The sequence below is a fragment of the Zeus faber genome, assembly GCF_960531495.2.
Source record: "Zeus faber genome assembly, chromosome: 19".
NCBI classification, from domain to species: Eukaryota; Metazoa; Chordata; class Actinopteri; order Zeiformes; family Zeidae; genus Zeus; species Zeus faber.
Genome location: NC_137206.1, coordinates 14,878,953 through 14,906,672, shown reverse-complemented (window position 1 = coordinate 14,906,672; position 27,720 = coordinate 14,878,953). Strand labels below are relative to the sequence as shown.

At 46.6% G+C, this 27,720-nt stretch overlaps 1 protein-coding gene across 1 annotated transcript in view; it reads right to left on the bottom strand.

The window, feature by feature from the left end:
* cntnap2a (contactin associated protein 2a) overlaps positions 1–27,720 on the bottom strand; it is a gene marked incomplete at both ends in the record, with an annotated part of 398,026 nt that overhangs the window by 201,370 nt on the left and 168,936 nt on the right. Inside the window, one exon of the mRNA XM_080020721.1 lies at positions 20,241–20,434. Within this exon, the coding sequence (XP_079876847.1) occupies positions 20,241–20,434 (194 nt within the window). The remainder of the gene's footprint in view (positions 1–20,240; positions 20,435–27,720) is intronic.

Here is a 27,720-nt window from a genome sequence, read left to right as displayed (position 1 = left end):
CTCTGCCGAGCATCCTTCTTGCCAACGTCCAGTCCCTGGAGAACAAGATGGATGAACTTCGAGAAAGGATTAAATTCCAACGAGACACAAGGAAACTGTTGCGTCCTCTGTCTGACGGAAACATGGTTGAACCCACTGGTGCCGGATGAAGCCATACGTCCAGCCGAGGCCTTCTCCGTGTTCCGCGGTGACAGAACGGGGGGAGTCGGGGAAATCCAAAGGTGGAGGAGCGTCTGCCTCATTGTAAACAACCCGCTGCTGTAACCCCGAAAACACCAAGTTTCTCTCCCACTCCTGCTCGCCGAACCTGGAACAGCTGACCATCTTATGCCGTCCTTTTTATCTCGCCCTAGGAATTTAGCACGGTCCTCATCACAGCCGTTTATATCCCACCACAAAGCGGACATCGACGCAGCTCTGTCGGTCCTGTACGATGTGTTGTGCGATTTCAAAACAAACATCCCGACGCGGCTGTGGTGTGTGACTGGTGACTTTAACAGGGCAAACCTTAACCAAAGTTCTGCCTAATTTCCACCAACACATCATGTGTGCCACCAGGGGGAGATGGAACTTTGGACCATTGCTACACACCGTACAAGAATGGATACAAGACCGCCTCGCTCCCTTCGGAAATCTGACCACGCCACGATTTCGACTGGTTCCCGTTTACAGGCCTCTGATCGCGCGCGAGAACTGGTGGTGACAAGGGAAGTGATGCGGTGGATGGACCAATCAGTTGGTCCGTCCACCATTATTTTATTTCCATCAATTACCAAAGCGGCACTCGTACAATCTGCGGAGGGCAGTGAGGGACGCTAAATGGGGCGTACAGCGAGACTGTGAGCTGCAGATGGAGCGGGGGGGACACAAGACGCTTGTGGGAAGGGCTGCGGACGATCACAACTACAAGAGCAGGCCCCTCCCCAGCCACCAGTGTGGACGCCTCCCTAGCCAACTAACTGAACTCCTTTTTATGCGCGGTTCGAGTCTGACAACAGCACCGCTAGCTCGCCGGCTAATTGGAGTTACACCACTGGGGATGAGCGCGCACTCTCAGTGTCCGTGCACAAGGTCAGGAGGGCTCTGATGCGGGTGAACACCACGAAAGCTGCGGGCCCAGATGCCATATCTGGGCGAGTACTGAAGACCTGTGCTAACCAGTCTAGCCCCAGTGTTAACCACAATATTCAACATCTCCCTTGGCTGAATCAGTGGTCCCGGTCCGTCCTTCAAGAGGTCCACCGTCGTTCCTGTCCCGAAAGATCGCCTCTCCAGCTCTGCCTGGATGACTACCGTCCGGTTGGCCCTCACCTCGGTGGTCATGAAGTGTTTCGAGAGGTTGATTAAGGATTACATCTGCGCTCTCCCTCCCCCGCACCTTGGACCCGTTGCAGTTTGCGTACCAGCAGAACAGATCCACTGATGACGCGGTTTCCCAGGTACTGCACACCATGCTTACGCACCTGGATGGCCAGAAGGGGGGCCTATGTGAGAATGCTGTTCATCGATTACAGTTCAGCCTTCAACACCATAGTCCCCCCATGACCTTGCTGTCAAGCTAAAGGAGCTCGGGACTGAATGCTCCGCTGTGCGCCTGGATCCTGGACTTCCTCACAGCCTGCCCCCAGGAGGTTAGGGTGGTGAAGCACATTGTCAAGCGTCCTCACTCTGAACACAGGATCCCCCCAGGGCTGCGTCCTCAGCCCCCTACTGTACTCCCTGTACACACATGACTGTAGTGGCCAGGTCCCAGCTCCAACACAATCATTCAAGCTTGCCTGACAACACCATTGCCGTGGGCCTGATCACCGACTGCGGCGAGAAGGCCTACCGCGAGGAGGTGGCTGACCTGTCACTCTGGTGCCTGCCAGGACAACAGCGTCCCCCTGAACGTCAGCAAAACTAAGGAGCTGATTGTGGACTTTAGGCGAGGATCACAATCGAGGACGCACGTACCCTTGGTGATTAATGCGATTTCTGTTGACAGTATGAGCAGCTTCAAATACCTGGGAGTCCACATCACAGAGGACCTTACCTGGACATTACAAACAGACACGTCTGTTGAGGAAGGCGAGGCAGCTTCTTTACCACCTCAGGCAGCTGAGGAAATTCCGGGTCTCGGTGAGGATCCTCAAGTCCTTCTACTCTGGAGCAGTGGAGAGCATCCTGACAGGCAACATCACTGCCTGTTTTGGGAGCTGTACTGCTCAGGACAGGCGGGCCCTGCAGAGGGTGGTGCGTTCAGCTGAACGTACCACTGGAACTACCCTCCCCCCCTTGCAGGAGTTATACCCCAGGAGGTGTAGTAGCAGAGCCCACGGGATCATGAAGGATACTCATCATCCCAACAACGGACTGTTCCAGCTGCTGCGGTCAGGCAAGCGCAGTCACACAGTGAGAACAGAGAGACTGAGACAGAGTTTTTTCCCTCAAGCCATTAGAACTGTCAATGCTGACCTCACCAGGGGTCCTCACTGAGCCATACACATAGGCTCCACTACCTACTGTACTATATGTAGCATACTGTACCGCATACTGTGTCACTGTTCAGGGTTGTTCGTGATGCCGTATTGCTGCGCCGTACTGTTGTATACTGTGCTGTATTATCCCTGACACTACCTCACTTTATTCACATGCCACTTCAAAGCACATATCTGTATATACATAATTGCCTATTCCATATACATAAGCATATTCCTTCTATCTATTCCATTTTATCTAATTTTATTTTAATGTATTTTATTTTTATTGTATTTTATTTTATTTCATTTCATTTCATTTTATTTTATTCTATATATTTTTACTTTATTCTATAAGTATTCGACTTACTGTATTACATTTTAGGAGTCAGTTAGTTGGTCTATTAGAAAGAAATTTTTCCTAGGACATATTGTGTGTTATCACCGGATGCGATGTGACGAATAAACCTCTTGAATCTTGAATCTTGAATCTTGCTATGATACAAACCACTTTAAATAATATTAAAAACACATATTTAAAATAATTCAACAATTAAAAGTACTGATATATGATATCAATATTTTTTTCAGTTTCAGGATATAAGGCTACTTGAAGCATAATAATACAGAAACTACACTTTTTCCTGGATCCAGTCCCTAAGCAAGGCACGTATAAACCAACGTTATTTGACTTGAATTCAAGGGTCACGAAACAATGAAAGATGACGCCAACATTCAATCAGTGTGAAGGAAGGCAACACTGGGAAGGAGGGAGATGTTCGCCCCAAATTTGGCAATCGTACAATGGGAAATGTCAGTGGTGTTTTTTTGAGAGGCCACACACACAGATCACAGGTAATGAAAATTTGAGTAAAAAAAAAAAAGCAACAGCTACCACTGCACTGCTTTGATAAATGTGGAAGCAGAACGCAGCCCCATTGTGCATGTCTGCTGGGGTGACCCACAGTTCAACGACACAATGGCAGCACGAGCACATGCACACACACACGCACGCACGCACGCACGCACGCACGCACGCACGCACGCGCACACACACACACACACACACACACACACACACACACACACACACACACACACACACACACACACACACACACACACACACACACACACACACACACTCATACTCGCTCAATTATGCATACACATATGTTTGGAAATGTCAAGCCTCGGAGGAAAACACATCTTGCCAGGGCTATGATAAGTCTGACACCTGTTGTGTCATAACCAACTGAATCCCTTGCGTATACTTATTGTGCATCTATGAAGGAGATGCGCAATTATTTCCACTATATATCTGAATCATGGACACTTTCAGAACATTTCCTGTAAAAAATGTGATGAAAGGAGTGTGAGACTATAAATAGGCAGGTAGGTTCGAGCTCTTTCTCTCTTTAGATATGACATTTTCACGGCTAAGCAGCCACTTATCTTTACATCCAGCTAGAGAAAGGGAGTTTTCTCCTTGGATTATAAAATGAGGCTGCTGATGGCTGCAGATTCAATCTGGTTACAGCGCAGGAATCAATCATTTGTAAATATCAAGATTCATATGGCGACTGCGTTGCTGCAGTTTAAACCTGCAACAGCCCACGTTGGGTTCTGGCCAATGTCAGTCTCTAATGTGCACAACATTAAAAAAACTGATTTCAGTTGTAATGGTGCAAACACAAATACACACACACACACACACACACACACACACACACACACACACACACACACACACACGCACACACACACACACACACACACACACACACACACACACACCCCCCACAGGAAATGAGAGTGGGTGATAGAAGCGAGGGAGTGAGCTACAGTTAATGGACGGAGAGAGAAGAGAAAAAAATGAATGGTAGTTGAGGAAGCCGGAGGTCTGGCTCAAGTTTTTCCTCACGTAGGTTAAACGGCCGCATTGAGGTCGGTATTGTTTTCTGTTCAGTCAAATTCTGCACGTCCGATCACAGAATAATGACTCGAAATGATAAGATTACAGTGTGGTTCATGTGGTTTATGTTCATTTGGGTCAAATGCAGAGGATCCATTTCACCGGCCACCATCGAAGCGTGTGCCAGCATGTGTTGTAGTGTGGTGTGTTGCGTGACGAATAAAGACTGTTTCTGTTTCTGTTTCTTTCATTTTTGTGCAATGTGGTCGTTTGTGTGTAGGTGTGACTCTAGTCACTGCTGTGTGTGTCCATGTGTAGAGCTGAATGGTTACACAGTGTTAGTCTTAAGCCCCTTTCACACATGCAGTCTTTCCCAGCAATGTTCCTGGAAGCCTTTTTGCATGGGGTCATAGGTGAATGGGAGCAGGGATCGGTATTCCATGAAATATGCTCCAGCAATTTGTATTATGGTCTTGAATTATTGGACATTACTCTCCATTCATGCTATTTCAAAACACGTCCAAACTAGGGATGTTAAAATGTGCCGACAAAATGATCGACTGTCTCCGTGTTATCCGTGTCAACAGTATCCCACCTCGGCCACCATGGACCGCAATGGGTGACTTCTGCTTGACTGTCCCTTGCCTTATCTGTTCCGGCATTCTCAAAGCATGTGTGAAAATGCGCAACACGGAAATGTTCCTGAATGTAGCTGTAGATGAATGTTATCACTGTAAGTCTCCTCTTGATCCTTGAACTGGACTTCTGTGTTCCTCCCTGAACTTTATCCCTAAAGCTGACATCTAGATTCAGCATATACATGAACTGCTCAGTCACACCTGCTGTCTGGATAAGTTGCCGGGTTGATTTGAAGACACTATTTAACAGGCACTTTATTTGACTATTGCTTCTACTACTGACCAGCTTGAGGAGGTGGAACAACTTAGAACAACGAGTATTTCAGCAGATTCTATACACTAAGTGTTGTATATTTAGACACTAACTTTTTGTATAAATTCTGTCTGATTATCACCTGAATTAAGGCGCCGCTAAAAAATCCACTCCTATGGAATGGCAAACGGTTCATTAATTGCATAAATTGGTCTTTCGGCGTGACCAAGCAAGAGGACTCAAATTGCTGCAATGCGCCGTGTGGTGTTGTATATGTCTGTCGCCGTCACTATATCTCTTCAAAAGACACCGCCTACTGGCCTCTACAGATCCTCGAGTAGTGCAATTTTTCCTAATGAGGGTTTTGTTCAGGGTAGAGGCAACTGCCCAATGTGTGGATTTGAGAGAACTACTTTATTTGTGTGTGTGTGTGTGTGTGTGTGTGTGTGTGTGTGTGTGTGTGTGTGTGTGTGTGTGTGTGTGTGTGTGCGTGTGTGTGTGTGTGTGTGCGTGTGTGTGTGTGTGTGTGTGTGTGTGTGTGTGTGTGGAAGACAGTGGAGAGCCCACGGTGGAAAGTATAAGTCACAGAAAAAACCGACAACATGAAGCCCATCCCAGAACCGTCATCCTTCTCTGACTGCTTATATCAGCTCTGAAGCTGTTTCCAACACTACCACCTTTACACCACCAACAACTTAAAACAGACGTGAGTGTTCAGCGTTGAGGCAAATTTTGTTGACTAGAAATAATTGAGATTTATTTGTGAATTATTTATAATTTCATGTTACTATAACAGTGTAAACCAAATGCATGTGTAGTAATAACCACACACCTTATGCAGAAGTACAAGACTGAACAAATAAAGAAAATTGCTGTTCAAAAGCCTAACCCTAACCCTAACCCTGTTCAAAAAATGACGGCACATGGTACAGTACATATAAAATATATACTGTAGACCGTAATACGGTGGCCGTGGCGGAAAAAAAAAAGTGGTCAAGCACTGGCTGCGGAAGACAGCACGGTTCCCTTTCTTTGATTGGTCCGACTCGAGGCAGGGGATTTATTTTTTAATGTTTGTCTGTCTTGCAGAGGAGATCGGCACACAGGCTCGTCAGCAGCCAGCGGTGGAATGCCATTCGTCCTGTGCCCAAAGGATCATCATCAATATTTTTATTATAATACTCCTCCTTATTAATTGAAATTAATGCTTGTGACCAGCATACCTTATTGTTTAAGGTGATGATAAAAACTCTCGCCATGTTGGCACACTTCGGCCAAAAAGACTCTCTCCCTCCCTAAACCCTTACCTGTGGGCAGAGACTCCCACAAGTGGCGCCTGAACAGAGACCTGGGGGGGGCAGGGCCCCGAGTGAAGGGCGCCCTGAAGCCTATCCACTGGCTGTGGAAACGCCTCGCGGATCTGGAGGAGGAGCGGGACTACCTCCGCTGCCAGCTGGGACGTGTCGTGGAGCACGTCGTGACTGGCTGCTGGCCCGCCGCTGTCGACTGGGAGCCGGCCGGAGGACCAGACCCGTGATCGACCCCAGGATCCACACGGGATTCGCCAGGTCTACAGCTCAATGCAGTGCCCCGGAGGAGAATGACGCCGGTCAAGCCGGTCATTGAGTGGGATGAGTTGGGGCCGCAGGTTCAAAGAGCGTCCGATCGGCCCTGTTAAGTGACCATCTCTCTCCGTCCCAGAGGGCGGATGTAGCTGCACTTCAGCTTCGCTTCTTTTATGTTCTCTCCTACCTGCCAGGCCTTGCGTCCCTCATACACCACCATGTGGTAAAGACCCTGGGAGTAAAGGTGCGCCCTCGGCCATATTGCCTGCCCAAACACAAACGCAAGATTGTGCAGGCGGAATTAGAGGTCATGCTGGACATGGGCGTAATTAGAGGGGTCCACAAATGACTGGTCTAGTCCCATCGTGCTGATGGGTAAGCCCGATGGGTCAGTCCGGTTCTGCGCAGATTGCCGAAGGGGAAACGCGGTGTCGGCGTTCGACGCCTACCCGATGCCCCGGGTTGATGAACTTCTCGACCTGTTAGGTACAGCTAATTTTTTCACGACACTGGATTTAACCAAGGGCTACTGGCAGATTCCCTTGTCTCACGAGTCCAAGGAAAAATCTCCGTTCTCCAGGTCGTTTGTCTTATACCACTTTCGCACACTTTCGTTCGGGTTATTTGATGCGCCAGCCCTTTCAGAGACTCATGGGCCGCGTCCTGCGTCCGCATGTAGCATCAATCATTCACAGCGACACCTGGGAGCGGCATATGGAGCAGTGACATATGCAGTGGGTGCTGAGCTTGAGTCCCTGAGGCGGGCTAGGCTCACCGCTAACCGAAAGAAGTGTGCCGTGGGATGGCAGGAGGTGCAGTATCTGGGGTACCACTTGGGTGAAGGCCAGCTTGATAAAACAGCTGCAGTCGCAAACACGCCGAGACCTAAGACCAAGAAGGAGGTGTGGCAGCTTTTGGGGCTGGCCGGCTCCAGATCCTGTCCAGTGGTCAGAGAAGTGCCAGCAGGCGTTTGTGAGTGTAAAGTCAGCTCTCTGTGGGAAGCCAGTGCTGTTTAGCCCTACCTTCTCTCTCCCTTTCTGTCTGCAGACCAATACATCAAACAAAGGGCTCGGCGGAATCTTGTCCCAGTCTTGTCCCGCTGTAGGCCGGATGGCTCCTCGGCCAAAGACGGGTAGTGGGGGTATGTGGCGGACGAAGGGCTGTGGTCAAGCACCAGCTGAGTGAGTCAGCGCGGCTCTCTTTTCCGCGGCTGCCAAAGGGCAGGGAGATTTCTTAATGTTTGTCTGTCTTGCAGTCGGGATCGGCGCACAGGCTCGTCAGGAGTCCAGGAGCGGAACGCTATTCCTCCTGTGCCAGAAGGATTATCATCAATATTATCATCAATAACACATGCGTAGCATTTTGAAAACGCGCTGCAAATCCAGAAGTGTCGAACGAGCTGCACACAAAAACACTTGGCAAATATGAAAAACACATCCGCATTAACGGAAAAAAGACAAAGGCAAAAGCCACATTACAGTGAGCCACATCGGATGCATGGCTGTATCTGCAATACGATACAATATAAATATATGCAATTAATAAACAGAAAAAAAACAACTTTAATATCAATCCATATTTTTTATTTTAGCCATTCAGAGTAAATGCGATATTGCAGGGAAAACGGCCTCTCCCGAGCTCTCAGTCAGTTGCGGGCGAACGTTATTCTGAATTACATTTGCTCGCATCGTATCCCTGCAAACGCTCATCAGCTGCAGCCAGGAAATTGCCAATCAAACCATTTCTGCAAGCAACCATGAGTAAGGCTCAAAAAGCATAGACAGCTTAAAAATATCTCCAGTTTTAAAACTTTTTATCACTCATTATACAACTCTGATTCATCTGTAAGCCCTTCAGCGCTGGTAGATTTTTTCAAGCGCCTGCGTGTCCCTTCTATAGACCCGGGGACGACTGCTGAGTTGCAGGGGGGCCTCTCAGTCGTGGAGATAGCATCAGCAATTAGATCTATGCAAAGTGGCAAATCTCCAGGACCGGACGGTTACCCAACAGACCTGTACAAAAAATTCTCAGACCAACTCTCCTCTATTACTGTCTTCGAAGAATCACTTTCATTCAAATCCTCCAACCACGCGTCAGGCAGTTATCTCTTTAATCCTCATGAAAGATAGAAGTCCTCTTGAGTGCAACTCATTCTGTCCAATTCCTCTTATAAACACGGATGCTAAAGTCCTTGCTCAAGTTCTTTCGCGCCACCTGCAAGGGGTTCTCCCCGCCATCATATCACCTGACCAAACGGGTTTTTATTAAGAACTGCTGTTCTTTTTTGAACATCAGACACCTTTTCAATATCGTTTAGGGCCCCTCTCCCCCCGGCCTGCCAAAGGTAGTGCTCTCACTTGATGCTGAAAAGGCATTGGACTAGGTGGGGTGGAGCTATCTTTTCAGCACATTGGAGAGGTTTCTCATTTCATGGATCAATATTTTATAAACATCTCCGATGGCTGCCATGCGTACTAACAATAATATTTCCATCTATTTTGGGCTCCAACGTGGCATGAGACAGAGATGTCCTTTATCCCCACTTCTATTTGGGGTTGCAATGGAACCACTTGCTCTTGCCCTGAGGCAAAATGCCGATATCAAGGGCCACCTCTTTCGAGGCTCCCAAAGTTAATGGTCTTACTTACAGAATTTGGCAAAATATCTTGCTATAAAGTTAACATCCAGAAAAGCGAGCTTATGCCTGTTGACCCTGGGGCTAGTCGGATGCCTTTAGCCTCATTTCCTTTGAAAATTCAAGTACCTTTGGGTATGGGTTACACATAACCAGAGATGTGGACTTGAGTCATTGTGACTTGGACTCGAGTCACTGTTTTGATGACTTGCAACTTGACTTGACAGAAAATAAATAACTTCAGACTTGACTTGGAGGTTAAAAACTCTTGACTTGACTTGAGACATGATGACTCGAATGACTTGTTTGTGTTCACTTTCATTTACCGAAATCTTGAACTAAAACATGATGGGCAAACCAAAGTTACTTTGGTTTGCGTTTGGTAGCCCCCCCCAACATTATGTTGCCGTGGCTCAGTAGCAGACAGCCAAATGTTGTAGTAATCCATGAATGGTGAAAAACACAAGTTATCAAACCCAAGATGGTGTTTAGAAAGTTAAAGTTATAAACAAGGGACAGTGTCTTATTTTCTCTTCCGTGTTAAGCGCCATGATTGGTCCGTGAGTAATTTCCCAAAGTGCCATGCTCCTCGATGCTTGTTTACCTTCGCTCTTATGTGCCGATAATGTAAAGCACGGTGACTCCAAATGACGTCTACTGTAAAGCAGTTCTGCTGCTGATTTGCGACATAGCGATAGAAACAGTATAAAAATATATATTAATTAAAAAATGTTCCCTCCTCTTTCGATATAGATTGTCATATCGCACGGCCTTAAAATTTAATAATAAATATTACAATGTTGAACGTTTTCAATGTTCACATTACAAGTGTCAGTGTAACGTTATCTGGTATGAGAGCCACCCTGGGAATGACATTGTCATGATTGGATGAACACCCTGTCCGTCAAGCTCCTTGCTACCTGAGGTCTTTTTCAATGCAAAGCACTAGTTCCCATACTGCTGGTTACACACACACACACACACACACACACACACACACACACACACACACACACACACACACACACACACACACACACACACACACACACACACACACACACAGTATGATCAGTCAGATCATCATGGCTGCTGCGACTGTGCCAAGAGTCACCTCTGGATTCCCAGATTTCATCCAATCCTTTTTTATTCAATCAAATCAATTTCTACAAATCTGTTCATAAATTTTTGAGATATTCTACAAACAGGCCGATAGACAGACAGGGACAGAATGTAACAAAGCATTTAAATGTTTAGAAGTGATGGGGAGGGAATATTGTTTGATTGTGGAGTGTACACAGACAGGGCTGTCTGCCTCGGACCCTCTTCCCCAGAGATTCACAGGGTGGGATACGAACCCCCCGCCGCGCTGAGACCCGGATCCGCTAAGTCTTATCTGCATTCCCAAACAATAGAAATGCCAATTGGGACTGGACAAGGGCGCCAAATGATTGTTTGTTATCTCGATTGAGAGAACCCCCCCACCTTTCCTTGCTTTCACCCACAACCACATTCTCTCCAGTGATCAAGGCAGACCGCACCATGGAGAGTCTGTCTCCAAGACACATCTGGAAGGAGAGCCACAAGTAATTTGCATCTGCAATCCCTCTTCTGTCAAAGATGATGAATTTATGGCTTTCATGATGAGCGTTGAAACCATGTTTTCATAGTCAGTAATTAGAAATCGTCTTAACAGTTACTCGCTGCACCGGAGACTCACAAAGCAGGTTCCAACCCCTGACTCCCACACGACGTGGCTGAAAATCACCAACGGACGAGACCAACTGCCGCGACTGCTCGTGGACTCCACTCAGTCCACATAAGATCTGGAGAGCCTGCTGAAATTCTCCACCACGACTCGATGATCCGTAAGGCGAGAGGCTTCCAAATCTGCCTCTTGATTTGGGTTGATGTCAAATTAAATTAATTTCCCCTTTATAGAGAAGTTAACTGCCCGTAGTGTGTGCCTTGTTTTATTATTTTGATGAAAGAGTCACATAACTTCCTACCTCACTATTGTCTCTGAGTTAAAGTTTGTCGCCAATTTATAAATTCTGTAATAATTTACTTATTTTCTTTATCATTTATTTTACTATTTTCATTTTTCATATAATTAACTATTATTTCATTATCATTTATCTTCTTCATCATTTATTTTCTTATAATCTATTTTACTATTATTTCATTTATTCAAGTAGATTAGCATGATAAAATAAATCTCATTTCATGGAAAGAAGTTTGTGTTCCTTCAGGGGTGAATACAGTTGCAAATGTAGAGCAAATAAAGAACTCTGATCCTTACGAGACTGATCAATTATAGTTACAGTGGTTTATTTACTATTCTCCCTGTTTGGAGTAGTGTCCCTCAAATAAGTAATTTAATATTACAATTTAATAGTCTAATAAACAATATATACATGAATTGATCCCCTTTTTAACAAGTGCAATTTTAATTCTAAATGTGGTTATAACGCTGCAATTGACAAAGCATTAAGAGATATAAAGCTTTTATGAAGTTATGGGGAGAGGGAAATAAGCATCTTTGCCTTCTGCTCTCTCCTGACAAGAAGACTGATATTGTTTAAATGGAAAGATCCTATTCCACCGACATACTGTATAGTCATTGGATCAGGGAAGTCATGTCCCATCTTAACCTGGAGAAGATTAGATATACTGTCACAGGGTCTACTAGGAAATGTCATACTATTTGGCAGCCTTTCTTAATCTTTGTGGAGGATATGGAAGCTGACAGCATGACAATGTAGCCAATTTTTCATTTCACTCTATTTGTGTTATTTATTTTCCTTTTATGGATGTCTGGTTACATATAATGTCTATACAGGATATGTACGTCTGGGGGTTGGGGGCAGGAGGTTTGTTTAAGTTTCTTTTCCGCTGGTCTTGTTTGGACCTCTGATATGATGTGAAAAACAAAGTATAAACACCTTGATCAAAAAGGAATTAGCAGATTGCAATTATAGAAACATGATTCCATCTATTCTATTCTAAATATGAAATGATGATGATTATTCATCCCCGAGTGGAAATTCAGGTGTTCAGCAGCAGATTGGGATTGGGTACAGGATTAGCGCCAAAAATGTCACAAACATTAACTAAGTGACCATAAAAGCACAAAAGATTAAAACACAGATAAGAGGAGAGGTGATAAGAGGAGACGTTTGGGAGGGAGGAGATAGGAAGATTATTATACGCTCTCCAGGACCACTTCAATGAGTCGTCAACACACCCACACACGTACACTGGTAATGTCGTTCTCTCTCAATGTCTCTCCCTCTACCCTGAAAAACCCAAATTTAGACAAATATTACTACCCGAGGCTCCGTAAAGGCCAGGAGGCGGTGCCTTTATGGGAGGTAGGAGATACATTTAATTTGCCTAACAGACTCGGCAGACGTGTACAGCGCCAACCGGAGTATGGCGCTTATTAAACAGCGCATTGCAACACTTTGTGACGCACTGTAGGTTTTTTTAACTAAAACTAAAAGTAAACACGCCTGATGACAACAACACACACACACACACACACACACACACACACACACACACACACACACACACACACACACACACACACACACACACACACACACACACACACACACACACACACACACACACACACACACACACACACATACCAGTCAACCAAAACCAGAATTGGAAAAGTAGCAGGAACCCGATAACTGCTGTATTTAATCAAAATGCATAACAATGCTTAAATGCAGTGGAAACACAAATGGCAAAATGCTCGAGTTCAAAAGGTCAATGCTGTATATTTCTGCCTTCTGTTGCTTTATCGCTCCGCGAATAAACTGACTGTGAAATGCAGCAAAAATCATAAATATTCTCCAAGAGATTAGGTAAAGTTGCAATCCATTGGAAAATTAAAACCCGCTTTACACAGGCATACACATACACATACACGTACACATACACATACACGTACACGTACACGTACACATACACGTACACATACACATATACATATACATATACATACACGTATACATACACATACACGTACACATACACATACACATACACATACACATACATGTACATAAATGCACTTTTTGTCTCTCTATCAGTCTGTCTGTCTGCTGAGCTCGCCTTCTTTCTCTCTCTCTCTCTCTCTCTCTCTATCTCACTCTTTCTAGCCTCCACCAATAATGTGCTGTAACACAACAGATTCTATAATAAGCTCTGCCAGCCTACTCTCCGGACAGCAATATTTTGGGGGTCACTCTGATTTAGGCTTAGAAATAGATTATTAGTCTGTGCGTGTCTGTGTGTGTGCGTGTGTGTGCGTGCGTGCGTGCGTGCGTGCGTGCGTGCGTGTGTGTCTAAGGACGGTTGAGCAAGTAGAAGAGAACAAAAAATGAGAAAGGGATTTTCGGAATCTAAAACCTCTGTAGGTTTTCATACAAACATTCAGGATTTCACCAAAGGGGCTGTTTGGTGGTTGGCTGGCATGTTGATGTTTATTTTTTATTTTTTGTTTTTCACCTTTTACCTTTTTACCGACCTTATCAGAATAAGGCTTCATGGGTTTGTTTTGTTTGCGGTGCTGTCTTTCCTATTGCAAAGTAAACAACTGACTGCAGATGACCTTGGGGGTAATAACTGCAGGCAGAAAATCAACTGTTTAGGGCTTGGTGATCATAATTGATTGCCGTTGGGCTGTATATCCAAGTGTTCTAGTGTGCCTGGCCGATAACTGATGCACCGTGTAAATCATCCGTTTATTTCCAGTTTAGTTATTCAGTTGTTTTTATAGCTTCTAAAAGACAATGGGGATCAATTAAATATGTGATTATGGATTTAGGACCAGGAGCGGCTCAGCAAATGCATATAATGTCTGAATTAATTCCAATGTCAATAAACTTTTTAACGAATTCACTAATGCCACTACCGCTTAATTCAGTCTGGGGCCGATTGATTAAGCGATTCATTCAATCCAACCATACATGAATATTGATGTCGCTCCAATTGTGTTGGATTTAAGGGTTCCCCTTGTGTGGCTGCTCCCTCCCTGATAGTGAGAGATTCACCATGCCATCGCCAGGAGTGCCGCACAACCACCCCAGGACACGATGCAGAATGTATTAACACTTTTTCAGTGTTACCTTCTCAGATAATGGGTGGAGGCTGGAGGTAGGGGTGGGGGTGCGGGAGATTTGTGCAATCTACCAGAGCAGCATTAATCTACCGGAGCAGCATTAACCATTAAGGCAGCAAAATTACTGTACTGGCACTTACTGTAGCTGACTGTCAGTGTGACTTCATTACGCGTAACTCCTCAGCCTTGCGTTTGCCCCGGCTGACGTTACGCTCTGCGGTACATTTTATTACATTACATTACGTCATTTAGCCGACACTGTTGTCCAAAGCGACTTACATTTTTCCATTAGTGGTCCAACTGACGTCACAGTGTGTGTCAGCAAAGCTTCCAATAGGGCCCGAGACTTGATTTTAGAAGCGGCTGCACAGTTGGTAACTATGTATCAGCGGTTAGTTGGAGAATTTTTCATATTTTATAATTGAGTGATAATGATCCTGTATAAATATAATCCCTATTTCAATATTCTCACATTTTTTCAAGTACGTCAATGTCTCAGAATACCTTATTTAATTAATTAATTAAATAATTAAACAATTCATTAATTAATTTCTTTGTTTGTTTGTTTGTTTATTTATTTATTTTCATTTATTTTAGTTTATTTATTTACGTATTTTTTTTTGATCTTTGTGCTTAGTATGTGTTTCAACATTCTTTGTCATGTTGAAAATATTACTCTCTTTAACTCTTGCCCTGATGCTGCTGTTTTTCCATTTTTGTCTCTGTTCAGGCCAGCCGCACAGCGTGAGGGCAGGGAAATGGTTCTCGTTCAGAAAGTCTTACGGCGGTGACCACCTGATCACAGTGGCTCGCTGGCTTAGGATCATCCTCCACCTGTTTTTCGTAGCTCTAAATCACACGTACTGAGCCAGCGAGCTCGGGAGGCAGCGAGGATGCAGTAACAGGAAATATGAAAGATCTATCAGACCGTTGTACAAAGGGACTAATGGGGAGAGAGAGCGAGGGCGAGAGGAGGGGGATGGTGAAAGATAGAAAGAGGAGAATAAACTACAGGATGGAGTGTGTGTGTGTGTGTGTGTGTGTGTGTGTGTGTGTGTGTGTGTGTGTGTATGTGTGTGTGTGTGTGTGAGCGGAGTCCACCGGTGTATAGATCCAGGTGCATGATTTATCAGGACGCACTCTGCAGCCTGTGAAACTAAATTAGTCCTCACCGGTGAGACACGGAGACTTCACCATTCATTTACCTGACGAAACCACAGTCTAGCGGGTTTGTCCTCGGGAGGGCGCACACGCATACACTCCGACTCTCCGCCATTTACTGTTCCCACCTATACTCATGCATGCCCGAGTATGCATGCGCATGCACGCTTACGCTTCTTTCAGCATCATTAGGTTCAATTTGTATACAGCTTGTAGCACCGAGACCAAAGAAACTCGTGCCAAAGCCCTCCTTGCGAGAGCAGAAATGTCCCCGAGTCCCCGAGTCCCCGACTCATCTCACCTCCTGACCCCTTTTAAGTGACGCCCCGATGGCTAAACGCGGCAAACTAGCTGCCGAAATACCGGCGTACAACATGCAATCCTCGACTTTGGTCTGAGAATACTGTATCCCTGCCAGTCAGTGAATCCAAGTACTGGTATGGCATGTGGTTCTACACACAAGCAGAAGTAGCAGTGTTTGCTTGTGCATGTGCGTTGTTGTTGTTGTTGTTGTTGTGTGTGTGTGTGTGTGTGTGTGTGTGTGTGTGTGTGTGTGTGTGTGTGCGCGCGCACTCTTGACTCATAGCTTAGTGTCAAAAAAAGCATAGACAGACAGACCCGTAGCTGTCTCCTACGCTTATATCCGAGGAAGCATGACAGCATAAGGCGAAGGCAAATGGAGTTGGAAGAAAGAATTCCATTTAAAGGTCGTTTCATCATAATACTCTGCAGGGAGGACACGGGTCATTCAGTTGCCGTTTGGGTGGAAAAGAATTCATGCCAAACAGCATAGAGATAAAAAAAACAAAAAACGAAAAAAACACCTCGGTGTCGTTTTCCCATCATGTGACACTGCGTATCGGGCAAAGATGTGTTTCTCCGTATCTACGAACTCGCGTATGTCTGGCATAAAGCTCCTCGTTCACAGGAATACAAAACCAAAGTGTGATGGCAATCTGCCTTCGGCGTAAGAGAAACCTGTGAAAAAGCGAAATAAGCGCATGTCAAATTTCCTAAAAGGGGAAAATGGGGGCTATTTCCAGACTTTACCGCCCAGACAGCCTTGCGATGACAGCACTAAAACTCACATCTCCTTCCGGGGGCCCCGGCTCCTCTGCCAGTTTCGGGAGCGAAACCGCGGTCTCGTTGAGCTGAAGAGGGAACCAAAGTCACTTACAAGATGCAGTGGTGACACAGAGGGAAACAACGGCGGCAATACCACATAGTAGGCACGCCTATAAGGTTAACATTTTTTTGTGTATGCATAAACACTACATGTCTTCATCTTGCTAAAAGGTTATGTAAATCCCACGAGAGCGCTGCGTCAGAACCCGAAAGCAACACCGGGTTCGCTGTGATTGGAGCACTCGGGTAATCGTGCCGGGAGGCGGGAGAGAGAGAGAGAGAGAGAGAGAGAGAGAGAGAGAGAGAGAGAGAGAGAGAGAGAGAGAGAGAGGGGGATCTTCGGGGATCAGCAGAATTGTTGGCAGGGAGCCGTTCTCTGCTTTTTCCGTGACTTTTTTTTTTTTTTCCCCCCCGCACGACCCCACAGGCGAGTCGGCCTGCCTTCCGTGGCACCGACAGGGCATCTACATATGCAAATCAACATGAGCCGCCACGCACCTGCAGTTATGGAACAATTGGCATTCATCACCTAGTACACCTCAGGCACTGTGCACTAAAGGAGGAATCATTTCAGAAATGTTTTGAGCCCATTTGCCCCATTATATATATATATTTGGCAGATAGGGAGTTCATTCATCTCAACACATCTGAGTACAATACAGAGGCATGAGTAATCATTCCTTCTCATAAATCCAGTACGAGACTTAACAAGCTTCTATCCATTATCATCGCCGATCACACATGGGATTCCGGCGACAGCTATAAACCTGATTTCGGTCCTGGATCCATCCGACAGTATTCCTCCCCACTGCCGCGACGGCGAAAGAGTTAAGCCATCAGCGTTGGTTAAATGACAGGCGGTGCTGATTGGTGGAGAGAGGTTCCCGATTGGAACCTCTACGAATAACGGTGCGGGTCAGGCGGGTTTTCGGTCCCCGGGGGGGGGCATTCGGTGAATCTCATCCACCGGTGGGCGAGATTGAGCCGAACGTGATTGAATGGGCTTAAACAGGGCTTGAAGGCTGCCGCGGGCGCGTGTGCGTGTGCGCGAAACAATAAGTGAGCCTCGGCGCCCGCCCCCTTCACCAACCCCTGTCCCTCTGATCAATATTACTGATCGCCGATGATTACATTTACACATAAAGAGAAAGAGAATGAAGCGGACGCGCGGGCTTTGATATCACAATTTCGGGAAAGCGCAGCGTGCCGACGCGCAGATAGCCAGGGAGTGTTGAGAGGGCTGTGTAATGTTCCACAGCTGTTGCATGCATCTGTGTGTGTGCGGGAGGCTGTGTGTGTTCCAGACTGTTCCTGTGTGTGTGTGTGTTTGTGTGCGTGTGTGTGTGTGTGTGTGTGTGTGTGTGTGTGTGTATGTTTGTGAGTGTGTGTGTGTGTCTGTGTGTGTGTGTGTGTGTGTGTGTGTGTGTGTGTGTGTCGGTGTTTTAGTCCCTGTGCAGCCCACGCTCGTTGCGTTTCGCTCGTCCCATAAATAAACAATGGAGTCCAGCAGCTTTTAAGCTTCGCCAAAACTCATCATAACAACGGCCCTGTTATTTTCCCAGCAACCGAAAGGACCTAATGAAGAGGACAGAACTTGGAGTGATCATTCCCACCGTCCGTGCCTACACTCCTGAATTAGACATTAAGATAACAGAGAAGCCAATAGCCCAGGGCGTGCTCGTTACAGCACTGGTGGGGGTTATTGATGGGATGCGCCGCTTAAAACTATGGGCTCTGTATTTGTTTACATAAGCAATATTTTGAATTATACAGACAATGAATTAAAAACCAATATATGTGTCATACATCCTAGGAGGAAAATAAAAAATAGTCACCAAAAGCACCCGCTCCAGTCACCAAAGCACCCAGGAGATTAATGTGTTTTTGGAATACTTGCTCGAAATTTTTTTTTTAAAAGATTAGAGGCAATGAATCAAGTGTAATGGCAGGGGCAAAACACTGCTGAATAAATAATAAGAGGCAACAATTATGATGCAGCATACAAAAACAATGGCTTTATAGACTTTCAAGTGTAACAGATCTGTATTCGTCACCGCGGATCATTTTCTGGGAGCCTTACGAGGGAGACTGGTGTTTATACTGCACGGGGCCACAACAAGGAACTTCACACTCATACCAAGGACAACATCGGTAACACTCAAATATGAGCCCATGTGCACACACACACACACACACACACACACACACACACACACACACACACACACACACACACACACACACACACACACACACACACACACACACACACACCGTTACATCCGCTCCAAAACACAATTACCCACAGGTTGGAGGCTTCTGCTGAGTGCAGTTGCTTGGTAGGTACGTTATTATTGGGAAAACTAGGATCCCATCTGTTTCCACCTGCCGCCCCACACCAAGCGATATGAAAGCAGCACAGGGCGTGAGGTCATTAGCTAATGACAGGGCGTTGTGATCGGCCCCACTCAAGCACTGGCTAATGCCGTGTTGATGGAGGGGACCATTGTGTTGCACACGGCGAAGTAAACCAGACGGATAATGCGGTCGGAGGGAGATCAGTGTCGCATCACGGAGCAGCGCTCACCAACGGCCGGTTACCATGTTAGCTTGGGCAGTTACGCTGCGGCTTCCCGGAAGGAGTTAACCACAAAAAAAACGCGATGCAACCACAACCTGGGTCCGAGGGGGAAAGAGTCACTTCGCCGTATGATTAATGGATGAGTAGTTGTCCACACCGGACTGCGACCCTCCGGGTTTCTCTCCCACGCGACGACCGCAGCTCCGGGTGTTGAAAAAGCACAACATAATATTTTAATAATAACCACATAAAAAAGTGCCATTCCAGTTTCTCCTTGATCATCATCAATTTGATTGACTCCCAGGTTTGTTTAGTGCGTTCTCGACTCATTTACTAATGTCCAGAAAATTACAATAAACCAGAAAAGATCCAGAGATGATTGGGACTAATAGCTCCTTGGACATTGCGTTGAGCATACAAATTACATCAAAATAGCACAAACCCGCCCAGACCAGCTGACGCAGATACAAAGGGAAACTACATTTAGGTTTGGATGGATAATTCCTTCCATTTGCAGCCCTCTGGCCTCAAATATAAACAGGAACGCTGGTGATGTTTACGCAAATATAGGCACACACACACACACACACACACACACACACACACACACACACACACACACACACACACACACACACAGACACACACACACACACACACACACACACACACTCAAATTACATCTGAGTCAAAGACCTGGCCTGGTTGGTTCCATTTCGGAACAAACTGAATCACACTCGCACGCACACACGCACACTAGCTGCTCACCCAGATGTTGCCGTCCTGGTGGTACGGTTTCCAGTTTCTTCCGGTGTCGCTGTAGAGAAGCCGGTAGCGAGTTGTCCAATCCGAGCTGCTGTACCGGCCCTGCGTTGCTATGGCGCTCACCTGCCTGCGGGAGCCCAGGTCCACCTGGAGCCACTGGTAATGGTCGCTGTCCAGAGGAGACCAGCCACCCGCACCTAGAGGGGTACAGGAAAGAGTCATTAAAACCACAGGCAATCGGCAGGTGTCAGCACCACTCAGTAAAGGTCCAGAAATAAAATCGCCGACAGTACTTCTATGTTCGTCCCGGGTCGTGACGGCTAAAATTAATTTCAATAGCATGGCTGAAAGTGCGATATGGATTGCAATTTACACAGCACTTTTCTAATCTCATGACCACTCAAAGCGCTTTACAGTACACGCCTCACATTCACCCTTCCACACATACAATCATACACCGATGGTGGCGGCAACCGTGCAAGGTGCACACCAGCTCAGCTAGAGCAGTTAGGGGGTTCGGTGTCTTGCTCAAGAACACTTTGACGTGCTTCCGGAAGGAGCCGGGGATCGAACGAGGAACCCTCTGATTACTGGACGACGCGCTCTACCTCTGGTGCCGCCGTTGCCCCAGTTTCTCCAATCCTCATTGGGTTAGGGATTTGGTGGTTATGCTCTATCAAGACCACCAACCACATTTTTATAGTCTTTGATCGTGCAGTAATAGCTCTCTTATACAAACTCTAGTTGTTAGCATCCAGAGAAGCCTGCAACATCTTAACCGGCGCTGGAGCCGTGTGGTACTGTTATGATGACATTCCAGAAAGGCTCTGGATAGAAGTTTGTGTTCTGTGCCGCTTTAAAATTCAATCACTAATGGCTCCTGTCCAGCAGCAAGTGGCTTGGATATTTGCACAGTCTGCTTCAGTAGCATCATTGACATTGACATGCATGCAAAGGCGAGAAGTCCACCTACGAATGTCAAGCCTACAAAGAACACTTAGAACATTGATAAGCGCCACATCATTTTGTCATGACAGGTAAAGGTTTATGCCCCAAAGAATTCCAAGAATTATACCATGAGGATGTTTTATATTCCGCTTTGCAATACACAAACAAATTAATTTGACAAAATATGTCCAATGCTAGGAAGTCCCATATGGACTGCAATTTGATATCCATGTTCGCCAAATGTGATGTCTCGTTATTACATATATTAAAAATTGGAATGCTGTTGTGCTCCTGAATGTGATGACCCTAAAATGCACACACAATCAAGCATCCTCTACTTTACATCCATAACACGAGTCTGTTATCTCCATTATTTCCAGCTAGGCTCTTGTTTGATACAGCCAATGTGTCCAGCCAGGCAAATAAAATAATTATCTTCCTCTGTTGCATTCACATTTGCATTTATTTCACACACCTTTTGACCTATTTAGGATATTTTTTTTTCTTTTACCACAAAGCCTTCAACAAATATAACTATGCAATATCAAGGGTTTTCTGAACTACAATGGGTGACACTCTTTGTAGGCGGCAAACATTCAAGGCCGACCACGTAAAAGAATGAAGACATTCTACCCAGGCGACGGCTTTCAAGAAAATGACAGCATCCAAGAGGCTCTGAGCAGAGTGCTTCAGAGCTGCGATGCCATGGCCAGAAATTCAACCTTTTAGAATGCTTCAGATGGCTGTCTGTGTGGGAAGTCTGTAGGAAAGAACTTGACTGTGTCCTCACACTGGCTCGCACGGTTTGCATCTATCGCCATTGGCGATTTCATTAATAAGAATGAATGACAAAAAAAAATACGACAAGAAACCAGACAAGAACAGGATGAGGTCTGGACAGCGCAGCACGGGAGACCGCGGTGCCCAGACAGAATCCCAGTGCTTTGATTAAGAGGGAAGGCATGAGGGTCAATTTTTCAAATAGGGCCACTCAAGGAGGCCAAGTGATCAGAGGAAACATGCGTCAGGGAGGGTGTGCAACAGATGAATACATGCATAGAGATTTGCACGCAGGCTTATGAGCACCGCGTGTACCTTTTACCCACACGCTCGCGCACATTGCAGAACTGTGCAAATCAAAGCAGCGGCTGACGAGAGAGCGTTGCTGGAGCCCGAGCTTCGGATGGAGCAAACAGGCGAAGCGCGCACGTGTCACGCCGCTCTTGATCTCCCTCCACCGGATCCCCGTAGCTGCCCCGCGTCAAGTTCAAATCCCTGATTCTGGCCCTACGGTGCGGTCGCTGGCGCACCCACGCACGTTGCATCACGTATCAAGCGATATGCCCCCAACCCGCTCCCCGAGGTCTGCAAGTGAGCGGGTGGGGGGGCGAGCTACGCAGCTCGTCACGCTTCTGCAGAGAGACTCACCGCCTTTTAAAGAAACACGTGACGACCCTGCTCTTTCATCAACACCCGAATACCTGATCCTATCTTAGCAGTGACTAACGATTCTCGTCTCACTTGAGGTTGACCAGCTTTCAGTTGCTGTATTGACGATAAACTAACAGCACATGAGTTGTCGATGTTGACTAGCCGCTGCGTTGTTATTTGACATAGCGCACTAACATGGGAAAAACGCGCTCACATTGAAGGCTCACGACACTATTTAATTCTGATTCCTTACAGCATCGTGCACATGTATCTGGAAACTGGAGATCATGCACTCAAGTTTGATGTTGCTCCGACGGTTGACGTGCGCTTTGATTGTTTCTAGCCTCTCATATCAAGTCGCTTTGGACAAAAGTGTCTCATCAATGAATAAATGTAATGGTCTCCGCAGTGGCCGTGTCAAAGGCTTCTGCCTTGATTCCCTGATAGATTTTCTTTCATCTTATCTTTTTTTTTCTCTTGCGACAGCAACGGGACATTGACACAGATAACAGCGTGACGAGTTGAAAGTGAGTGTGGCGGAGTGACTGATAGATTTGAGAACGGCCGGCGGAGATGGCGAGCGAAAGAGCACGAGAGAGAGAGCGAGAGAGAGAGAGAGAGAGAGGGAGGGAGAGAGACCAACGGGTGCGGGGAAATATAGGCGAGCGAAAGCCGGAAAACGGGCAGCTGAGCGACAAAAGAGGAAGAGAGAGAGATAGAGAGGCGCCGAGAGAGAAACAGAACGCGAGGGAGCAAGGGTGAGCATCCAGCGCGTCGGAGGAAGCGGGGGAACACAAGGCGTGAAAGATAGCCAGGTGATAAAAAAAATGGGGGGTTATGGCTATGGGGGCAGTTTTGTGATATATAGCCCGAACCCCCGCCAGCCCCAGACATCCCCCCACAACAATCCCATATCTCATCCAATTACAGAGCCATTACACTCCATCCCCGGCCCTGACAGATAACCAGTCCCGTATCAGTGGAAACGTCAATACCTCAAAAATGCGCTGCGGCAAAGCGAAACCTCTGGGTGATGGGTGTGGGAGGTGCTGGGGGGGGGGGGGGGGGTGTGCGGGGGGCACTTGCCGTCAGAGGGATGGCAACTAGTTTGACGCTGATAAGACAACAGACTGGAGAAAAAAAAAAAAGTAAAGATTAGAAGACAATGGGCGCCTTGCGCGTTGACGAGGCGGAATGCTGAAATGTGTGTGTCTGCGTCTGTGTGTCCAGGGAGCGGCTGGCGTGCGTGCGCGCGCGCGTTTGCGTGCGCGTGCCAGGCGGTGTGGTCCGCTCGGCCGAGAGACGGACGGCGGATGAGAAAAGGGGTTTTATGATGCCACGGCCGGCGGGGCGAAAAAAAGAGCAAAGATGAGATCCCATTCGGATGAGATTAAAAAAAGAGTCAGAAACGGAGGGGCCGTAGTTGTGGTAAAGAAGGTGACGGATGAGGCTATCTTAGCGAGTGGCGGGGGGAGAAACAGGGATCCAGCCGTGGGGTGGGGTGGGGGTGGGGGGGGGAGGTTCTTTCTGACTCTCTGCGAGAGGAAAGAAAGAGATAAAAGCGAAGCCATTCAGCGTCGGAGCTGATATCGACTGTGCCAGGTGTGTGAAACATATACAGAGACAACAAAAAAAAACAAAACGATGGGGGGTCAAAGGGTTGGTGGAAGGTAGCAGATGGAAGAAAGGGGGAGAGAGAGAGAGGGGGATCAAAAGTACAACTCAGACGCCGGAGGATCGGAGGAGAGGGGTCGCGTACGGGAACCTTAAAGGAACCGTCCTTTCAGTTGCACAACGAACAGATGTGAAGAAAGATTGTCCGTCTGGCTTTCGGTCGCCGACGCCGAGCGCGTTGTTCCCTGCTCAGCTCACCCTAACCCCGGTGTCTTAATCCATAATTCATTGTTTGATACTTTTTTTTTTTTCCTTTGACCTGTTTTAAGTTGCGCTTTTATATTTTACGCTAGCACTACAGAAGGTGGTATCTCCCCTTTGTGCGTCTCTAGTGTTCTCGCAACAGGTCAACAGTCGTGATTCTGCTGGGAGTCTGCTGCACTGTCACGGTGCAAAACCATCCACTGTCACTTGAAATATTGATTAAAAAAAACGACGGTCAGAGAAGTTAAATCTTCCATTGAGAAATGGCAGCAAAAAAAAGAGAGAAAGCAGAAATCATGAAGACTGGAGTACATGACTACAATGAGGGAATTCAATTTGCCCGGCAAACATATTCTTAAAAGATTAGATGTAAATAAGAATCTATGAATAGTGAACAGAAAAGCGGACATGGATAGGAATCCAGTTTTATTTACTTTTAATTTCTGTCTCTGGAGCAAATAGAAGGCAATTGCCGTGATGATATTCAGATTAACTTGTATGAACCCCACTGGTGTTGAGTTGGTCTCATCACCTCAAAGATCTCGCCCAAAAGACTTGGTCTCAATTATAATTCTGATTGCAATCGGACCGACAAACCTTTAAACCCCCACTGCTCTCAATATCAAGTCTCAGTTCACTGAGGAGAAGCTCACGGCTCGCTCAAAGCTCGCTGCCTTATTTTCATTATGAATCAAAAAAGATGCAACAAAACATGACGAAATCTTGATCGCATGATAAACTTCAGCCTCTCCGATGCTGTTTCACAAATTGCTTATACATCACTTGAATTTACTTTGTCCTAGTGCTCAATTATAAGACCACTACTTGAGAATGGCAATCTTGATAATTCTGTGATTGGTAATTATAGAGCAAAACCCAACCTCCCCGTGCGCCAACAATACACCTAACATTATTTCAGCAATCTGCAGGGTGCCTTCCAGTTATGGTTTGGAGCTAACCAGGGTAGTGTATGACCTTTGGTCACTCGACGATAAAGGTAATGTTACTGCTGTTCTTTATTTGGACTGGAGTGCAGCCTTGCATACGGCCGATCACCCGTAAACAACTTGACAACTGGGTCGGCCGACGTGACCCAGTTCATTTGGTTAACTTCCAGCGTGAGAGGCCGATACATCCGCCCCTCTGGGAAACTTTGATTCATCATATTAAGACCGGTATCTTGCCCACCCATGCGCACGATTCGGGGGAAGGTGAGGGGTGGTGGTCAACGGAAACGAGGGATGGGGATAATGCACATGAGGTGACGCAGGGGCAACGGCGACAGGGATGAAGTGGGGAGGGACAGACGACAGGAAAAGCAAAGGAACAGACAAGAGGTGAAGAAGGTGGCGGGGTGGGGTCAGCAATCATATATATATATATATATATATATATATATATATATATATATGAAAAGGACATGATGACAGGGAGTACAGTGGGAGAGGGAGGGAGGGGAAAAGAGGTTGGAAGAGGAGTGTGGCAGCTAGTAAGCTGGAACACTAAAGAGAGAGAGTGTTAGGTGTTGGGGAGTGGAGGGAGGCAGAGAGAAAGAGAGGGAGAGAGAGAGAGAGAGAGAGAGAGAGGGAGAGAGAGAGAGAGAGAGAGAGACACAGAGGAGGTGAAGCGAGGTGCGGTGCATCAGGGGCACTGTCGCCTCTCTCACGCCTGTCACACACACAGATGTTCGGGGCGGAGAGGAGGAGCACGGGGAGGACAGGGGAGAGCGCCGGGGAGCGGAGAAGGTCAAAGGAAGCGGCGCTTAGAGGGCACAAAAGAAAGGGAAGAAAAAAAAGGAAAAGAAGAGGACGAAACGCAGAGAAAGAATGAGACAGAAAGCGAGAAAGCAAATTGGATATAGAACCAGCGCATGAGGAACACAACAAAGCAAAGCGCAAATAATGAGAACAAAACCTTTATCCGAAGATTTTCAAAGAGAGGTGTAACTACAGAAAACACATAATCGTAGGCCAGAGATTCAATGCAAATAAATATTGGTGTTTACCAGATTGAACACCAGTTTAAGGAAAGTCCGACAAATCAGTGGACCATACAAATCATTTAATATCCACGTTTTATTCAGAGGGGAAACCATACCAATAATCACTTTTCTTGTTTATATCAGGCCACAATTTGTGCGAATTTCCCCACGCTCCAAGCATTCCCAAGATTTTGACTTTGTTGTCCCACCCTGCTTGACCAAACAACTGGATTAACCCTGCTCAGGGGGCAGTTATTTACTCAGAATAAGCAGTCATCGGCAAGCTACCGGCTACACTAAATGAATGGTGGAGAAAATATGAATAATATTAGATCTATTCCCCACACCCACATTCACAGTTCCCTGCTTGCCGACTGGAATACAGTCGGAGAAGCTTTGTGTGAGATAAAAGGAACGAAATAAGCCCCTCCGCACCAAAAAAAAAAAAAACACCCGACCTCCTCGTAACCAGCGAAGTAGGGTTTGCACTATCTCTGATGACACAGATAACCCATCAGGGTGAGGGCGGTGGCGGGGTGCGGTAAAATATGTACCAACACCGTCCAACCGACGCCGCGACCAATTAATGGACGACCTCGCACAGAGGGACGCTGTCACCCAACTTGTCTTCCCTAGCCGGGGTTCGACGAGGAAGGTGGGAGGCGCTGTAACTATTTATCCTGTAAACTTGGCCGTGCAAAGCCCTTTGAGACTGTAAAGGAGGGCTTCATGAATACAGGCAGGCACGCGCGCACGCACGGACGCACGCTCACTAACGGATGCAGATGTAAAGAGACCGTACCCTTGACGAAGGGAACCAAGGCAGTGAGAGAACTGAGTCGGCTCTGATTAATTATCGACGCGTTATCTTCCTGGAGGATGTAATTGACGTGACTGCGTGATACTCTACTAGCTATTGCTCATTTTTCACCACAGCTAATTACGACGGACATAAAGCCCCGAGACAAAGTTATGTCGGGAGCGAAGATGGATGCGGCATCAGCACTGCTGAGTAAGGGGGAGGGGATCAAAACCGGGAGGTGCCCCGGGGGGAAGCATATTCAAAAAATGGCTGCAGTTTCCAACCGCCAACTCGTGCGATCTCCCTTCCCCGCTTTCGCTCGTATCATATCAAACACAACTCAATTTGCGGCGTCTGGAAAAAAACCCCGGCTGTGTGTCGTGGGACGGGACCACGGGCGGGAATCCGAAAGCCTCCTCGCGCTGCTTCCAACTCAAATCGAG